Source organism: Lactuca sativa, chromosome 3, assembly GCF_002870075.4.
Source record: "Lactuca sativa cultivar Salinas chromosome 3, Lsat_Salinas_v11, whole genome shotgun sequence".
Lineage (NCBI taxonomy): Eukaryota > Viridiplantae > Streptophyta > Magnoliopsida > Asterales > Asteraceae > Lactuca > Lactuca sativa.
This window is the reverse complement of record NC_056625.2, coordinates 66,411,472-66,418,886: the sequence shown is the minus strand read 5'-3', so window position 1 is coordinate 66,418,886 and position 7,415 is coordinate 66,411,472. Positions and strand designations below refer to the sequence as shown.

The 7,415-nt window shown below is 41.5% G+C and overlaps 1 protein-coding gene across 1 annotated transcript; it reads right to left on the bottom strand.

Annotated features, from left to right (window-relative positions):
* Positions 1–5,021: 5,021 nt before the first annotated feature.
* On the bottom strand, positions 5,022–5,369 carry LOC111888358 (uncharacterized). Its single transcript, XM_023884545.2, has one exon. The coding sequence runs from the start codon at positions 5,367–5,369 to the stop codon at positions 5,022–5,024; it is 348 nt and encodes a 115-aa protein (XP_023740313.2).
* Positions 5,370–7,415: the final 2,046 nt, after the last annotated feature.

Below are 7,415 nucleotides of genomic sequence, written 5' to 3'. Positions count from 1 at the left end.
ACGGGGTTCGATGTACCATCTACACGGACCACAAGAGTTTGAGGTACCTCATGGATCAGCCGAATCTGAACATGAGGCAGCGTCGATGGTTGGACGTGGTGAAGGATTATGATTGTGAGATCCTTTACCACCCGGGGAAGGCCAATGTGGTGGCCGATGCGCTTAGCCGCAAGGCGGCGCCGATCAAGGACGTTTGCATGAGGATGGCCGTGGTGACTCCCCTGTTGGAGCAGATTCGGGAGGCTCAACAGGAGGCTATCAAGGAAGAGCATCGGAAGAGCGAGCGTGTGGTGGATCAGGTTTCCTCCTTTGATTATGATAGCCGAGGACTTTTGACACTACACCGTAGGGTGTTGGTGCCGTATCACGGAGGCGTGCGCCAGATTTTGATGGAGGAGGCGCACAAGTCCCGATTCTCTATTCATCCCGGGGCGACGAAGATGTATAGGGATCTTCGTCTAGACTATTGGTGGCCCTGCATGAAGCGGGATGTGGCATGGTATGTCGAGCGATGTTTGACCTGCAGGAAGGTCAAGGCCGAACATCAGAGACCGAATGGCAAGATGCAGCCGTTGGATATTCCACTGTGGAAATGGGAAGATATCACGATGGATTTTATCACGAAGCTTGCCAGGACCGCACGTGGAGTGGATTCGATTTGGGTCATCGTGGATAGATTGACCAAGAGTGCTCACTTTATTCCGATTCAGGAGAGCATATCGGCCGAGAAATTGGTCGACATCTATATCAGAGAGATTGTGGCACGGCATGGGGTGCCAGTATCGGTGATCTCGGACAGGGATGTGCGTTTTACTTCCAGGTTTTGGAAGAGATTCCATGACGACTTGGGCACTCGTCTGCATTTTAGCACTGCCTTTCACCCGCAGACGGATGGGCAGAGCGAGCGGACCATCCAGACTCTGGAGGATATGTTGCGGGCGTGCGTGCTAGATTTCAGTGGTAGCTGGGATACCTATATTCCCCTGGCCGAGTTCTCCTACAACAACAGCTATCACGCGAGTATCGACCGCCCTCCCTTCGAGATGTTGTACGGGCGGAGGTGTAGGACCCCGATATGCTGGGGTGAAATTGGCCAGAGGGTCATGGGGAGCACCGAAGTGGTGCTCAAGACGACCGAGAGGATCCAGTAGGTCCGGAGCAGGCTTCAGACTGCTCAGAGTCGGCAGAAAAGTTATGCCGACAAGCGTCGATCCGATTTGGAGTTCCATGTCGGGGATATGGTTCTCCTGAAGGTGTCGCCGTGGAAAGGCGTCATTCGATTCAGGAAGCGGGGCAAGTTGGGCCCGCGATTCATCGGACCGTTCAGGGTCGTAGCCCGGGTGGGCAAGGTAGCGTATAGGCTGGATCTGCCAGCCGAGCTTAGCCAGATCCACAGCACTTTCCATGTTTCTCAGTTGTGAAAGTGCCTAGTGGACGATTCTGCAGTAGTACCTTTGGAGGATATTCAGGTTGATGACAGCCTGAATTATATTGAGCGTCTAGTCGCAATCCTCGATAGGAAGTCGAAGGATTTGAGGAACAAGAAGGTGGAGCTAGTGAAGGTGCAATGGCAGCACCGCAAGGGTTCGGAATGGACTTCGGAGCCGGTGGACGAGATGATGGAGCATTATCCCGAGCTGTTTCAGGATCGAGCAGCAGACTTCGAGGACGAAGTCTAAAATAAGTGGGGGAGATTTGTAGCACCCGGTTCCTGGTACGTAAATGTTATCTGAGTATTTCCTTTCTTTTAGCCTTGGACTCGGCGAGTCATAGGTCCGACTCGCCGAGTGGATGCGGGACCCAGGACACGTTTAAGTTGGCGACTCGGCGAGTCCATATCCTGGACTCGGCGAGTCATAGCTGTTGGATGAAACCCTAAGTTTCAGGGGTTTACACCCTATTTAAAGGACTTATCAGCCCCAAGCCGGCCCCCATTGACCCTTAAAGCCCTGTATCTCTCGTTCTAAGCTATTCTTTGAGAGTTTGAGGTTAGTGTGTGTGTTTTTGAAGGTTTGGAAGGAGGAAGGAAGTAGATCCAGAAGAAGGGAAGCCATCCAGGCATTATTTGTGCTCTTCCAGCAGTTCCTTTGAGGTCTAACCCGTTTTCCCCTTGATTCTATGCTTAAAACTTCATTTGGGTCCTTCTTGGTCAAATCCCCAAGCTTGTATGTGCATTGTATGTCGTAATAAGATGTTTGGCCTCTAGATCTAGGCAAGATTGAGCTCCAGGAGCTCAGATCTGTTAGCTTTATGGCCCCATGTTGCTTGTTAGCCCTAGATCTACCCTTTTGAGACATTTTGAGCCCTAAAATCCATATTGGTGAATATCCACACGTAAAGTTGGAAACTTTACGTGTGATTCGTGTCCTAGAAGTCCAGATCTGTGAATGGCATGGACTGGAATCGAGCAAATCTGTGTATTTAGTGGATGCATGGCAACGACTCGGCGAGTCGTTCATATGACTCGGCGAGTCTGTTCGCGAGTCTCCGAGTTTGTCCCCTTTTCGTAGTGTCGAGTGAGCAGTGAGTCACGGGGTGTGACTCAGTGAGTCGGAAGCTTAACTCATCTATGGAGGTACTCGGCGAGTCAATGCCCTGACTCGGCGAGTTCAAGGCAATCTCCTTAGATCAAGAACAGACTCGGTGAGTTATTCATACAACTCGGCGAGTCTCAGCATAAGTGTTCTTCGGATGAAGATGGACTCGACGAGTTGTTCATACAACTCGGCAAGTCTTAGCATCAGTGTTCATCGGATGAAGATGAACTCGACGAGTTGTTCATACAACTCGGCGAGTAGGATGAAGGACTTGAATATTGGTTAAGAAGGTAAACCCGTCGAGTCGTCGCCTAACTCGACGGGTAGGATCGGGATTCAGGGCAGTCGTTTGGATAAGGACTCGGCGAGTTGGAAAGCCAACTCGGCGAGTCGGGTCAACTGAAAGTTGACTCTGACTTTGACTTAGGGCATGGTCAGGGGTAAAATGGTCTTTTTACCCAAAGGTCGGTGCGCAGTGTTTGATTGGGTATATTGTGGGAATTGCAGCCGGAGGATTTCCGGAGCAGCAGCAGCAGCAGTAGGCAGTCAGTTCCAGATCAGATTAGCAGCTACTTCGAGGTGAGTTACCTTCCAGTAGCGGTGGGTCTAAGGCTACAACGCCGACCCACCAGTAGGAGACGTATGGTAGATGATTGTCTTTGTGATATCATCTAGGTTTACTACTACCTGATATGTTATATGCTAGCATGATACGTTGTATGTGATAGTAGTCGAGTTCGGTTGTTAGGACCGAAGGGTAGTCAGACACCCCATATACGTCTGACAGTATATGATGATATGTTTGCATGTTGGCTTGTTATGTTATATGCGATAGAGGTAGTATGAGGGGACCAGTCCCTGTGGTCGGTTGTTAGGACCGACGGGTAGTTAGCACCCCAGAATGGCTTGACACGGGTAGGACGGCACCCCAGAACGGTCGTACCGGGTAGTCAGGCACCCCAGAATAGCCTGGCAGTATGTATGTTACGTGTTTGTATGGTATGTGGTACGACGGGGGAACTCACTAAGCTTTGTGCTTACAATCTTCAGTTTTGGTTTCAGGTACCTCCTCAGCTAGGGGAAAGGAGCCGGCGCGGTAGCAGCATGTCACACACACACTCTCCGGTTTCCGCATTTACGAGCTTCACTGGGATTTGTACTCCGATATTTTGATTGAATGTATGAATTGGCTTTTAGACATGGTTCACTTGTGTTATGATTTGATCAGACAATGTTTTTAGTTTTTAATATTTTCTAAAGTAATGTTTTTAAAACGAAATTTTTGGTCATGAAAATTGGGTCGTTACATGCTAATACTAAATAAACTAATTGAACAAAAAAAAATATACATGAAAAACTCTAAAATCCAAGAAAATCCAATATATAATTAATTGTTATAACTACATAGACTAATCTTTTAAAACTCCCCTAAATTTCACCCCCTACCCATAATTTTGACTAACACTTTAATTACACTCCAAGACAAGGGAAGAAAAAAAAGTATCAAAATACGTATGGTGTAGTGTATTTGATTATGGTGCATTGAAACCAAAACATAGGTTTCCTTTTATAGGGCTTGGAGATGGCATTACATCTCTACCTTCTACCAATATGGGATAGAGAACTTTCTTTCATATTAGCCAATATCTCAACGATATATAAGTGTTGGTTTAGCATTCATCAAAAGGAAGGTGTTACTAGGTATAGGCACACGAACATGTGTACAAACACCAATCTAGCAAAACAAAATTAGGGCTTTAACAAAAGAGCTGGTCGAGGGAATGCGAACAAGAGTACAACACTCTTAAGCACATACGTCGAAAGGCATGAAAGTGGATCTATGTTAAGTAAACTTGTATTTCCATGCAGTAAAGGAAATGAAAAGGTATAGAGATGGGAGAAAACGACAGCTCTTTTCAAAGTAACAATAGGACATGTTGGCCTGAACAGAAAAAGAAATACAAAACTAAAATAAGGTGTTCTTTTACTTGGTTTTCAGTAGGCTTTGTCTAATTAGAATGAAAGAAAGAAAGGCAACATAAAAACCATTATATTTTGACTATTTTTGTGTTTCAACCACCTTCAGTTGGGCTAAAGAAAGCCGCCTAATTTTAATAATTTTTTCTATCTCATCAGCTTTAACATAGAAATGATTATCAAAACAATAGAAAGTTTTGCCATATTTCAGTAGCTTTGTGGAATATTTAGTTTCAAAGTTTTCATTAAAGCCATTAAATTTGATAAATTTTCAATTGTAACAACTCTAATACGCCATAACAAGTCATGATGGTCTCACTCTCACACAAAAATTATTATCGAACTTGTATGAGTTTTCATTAATGAAATTGAAATATATTTGGAAACCACCAAAAATAACAAAAAAAAAAATATCGGATGCCTGAGAACTGAGAAGGTCTACCTAATTCTATAAATAAATAAATCTAACTACTCAAATCAAAACTATTTACACTCGAGACACAAAAATTAACACAAAAGATAACTCCGATTACTGTAAAAATCATCAGTTTCATCGTCACATTCACAAGCAATTTCAAGAGCAAGTCCTAATTGATCATCAAGATACCTCTCCAGCAAATTCAATTCCACCACCACCACCACCTGTCCACCTCCTTCCGCATCCAGCGGCGGACCTGATTTCAGCCGACAACGCTTGCGGCCGCGCCGGCAGAATCGGAAGCAGATTTCAACGGCACACAGGAAAGGAAAAATCGCAAATACGATCGGGATGAGCAAAGGCAAGCAGAGAGCTAGAATCAAATACCTTAACCGACGTCCATTCAGCCACGATGTCAACAACAAAGCCATCGCCATCGTCGGATTGTGTAATTCGTCATGGTCGTCTTCCTTGGTGATCAAAAGGGGTTTTTGAGAATCGTTTTCGCACTTCAATTTGGGTCTAGTGGAGCAACAGAAGAAGAAATTGTTGAACATTATTTGATTGGAGAAATTGGGCGGTTGATGATCTAAGCATAAGCATAGTTGGAATGTTTGGGAGAAGGGGTTAAATAATTCATATAATTCATTGCATCTTTTAAAGCCCCATATGAGTTGCTGTACACATGCTAACATGGGATCCCCACATGCCAACTATACTTCCATATTTCGGTAACATATTTAAAGAAAAAAGAATTCAGTAATCATAACTGCTAATTGCATATTGCAAATTTGGAACGACTGAAAACTCTAACAAAATATACACGTTGTAAATAATTAAATATTTTTATACAGTATTTATCTTAGACCCCCCCCCCCCCCCCCCCCCCAAAAAAAAAAAAAGAATTATTTGGTCCAAAATAAATAAATAAATGTGCAAAACAAATTAAATATAAACGTCTTCAAAATAGGTATGTTATTTTCACATTTATACCATGTTAATTGGAAATAAATGGATTATTTTTGTAAATATAATATTAAGATGTTTTTTTTTTTTGAAACCGGCAAACGAGATATATTAATAAACAGTGAAAAGTAAACAAGTCACAAACAATGGCGAACAAGAATCAAGCAAAAACATACAAAAAAAATAAAACAAAGGAAATGGAGCTGAAATTGGTTGGTTCAATAGAGGACATTGAGATCATGTTGCCCAATCAATCCTATTTACTTTTCCCCTGTGATTTTACTATATCACAGACTTTATCCGGGGGTAGCCCTTAAAACTTTTTCATTCATTGACTTCCAAATGCTGACAATCAAGAGAAGCTTACTTCTTTTTAGGCATATTCCCAGAGAAGCAAAATTCATCGTTTTCTTTTATTCTTACTTATCTTCCTATCCATATTAAATGGTAACAAATTGATTAAAATATTATTTAATATGAGTAGAAGGATGATAGGAATAAATTGTAGGAAAATATTTAATTTCTCTTTATAAAATCACAATGTATAGCAAAAACATATATCCATATAATCCTCGCTTTTTTTTCTCTTGCCCAAAAACAATCACTAGCCTCGCAATCACAAACATGCGAACTTGCTTCATTTCATTTTCTAAGAACATTCTCCCGCTCCCCATTCATGGTATTCATTAAATTAACAAACTTGTTTTATGTCTTATCAAAATAGATTACCACATATTATTCTCATGAATTAATGATTTACGATGAATTTTAGACCATTTATGCAACCACTAAACCAATTTCGAATAATCATCTTTTTTTTTGGTTTCTCGAGAAATATGATATTAATAATTGTTAATGATGAAGACAATACTCCCTGATTTCGCTGGAAATATCATATTAAGTTGTTTTAAAACTCTAAACTTGTATCTATGAACACTTATGAATGTTATCTTCTACATGAGTTGTTTTACATCATTATATATGATAAAATACTTAACATGTTTGTTTGGTATTGTTCTTTTTATTTAGTTACCTTTAGAAGTCACACAAGTATTTTAACAAGAAGACCACAGAAAGGCAAGAATAATATGTGGATGGATATGAAATTTTTATTAATCATTACTATTGCATGAGAAAACGTATAGTCAAAACGATGATATAACATCCATAAACTACATGATGCTCATAATGATGATTACAAAAAATTTGCAATAACCGTGATTTTCTCTTGGCTAATGTGGTCATCTGTAGTAATAGCATCGCAACACATATCTAAAATGTTGATAAATATTTTAGACATTATGAGTGTTTCCACTTTCCAGTAAGATTTTGAAATCCTCAGCTACATTGGTGACTGATAATTTTTAAATTTTATATAGTAGTTAGAGAGTCGTGGAGAGGCTCTTGTTTTCATTTTCCTCGTAAGTGTTTTCACTCCTTATTAAATTAGCCAAGGAGATTGCATGTCCATGTTATAGTATTTGACCGACTATTTTGGTTCCTTTGTTGAGTTTTTC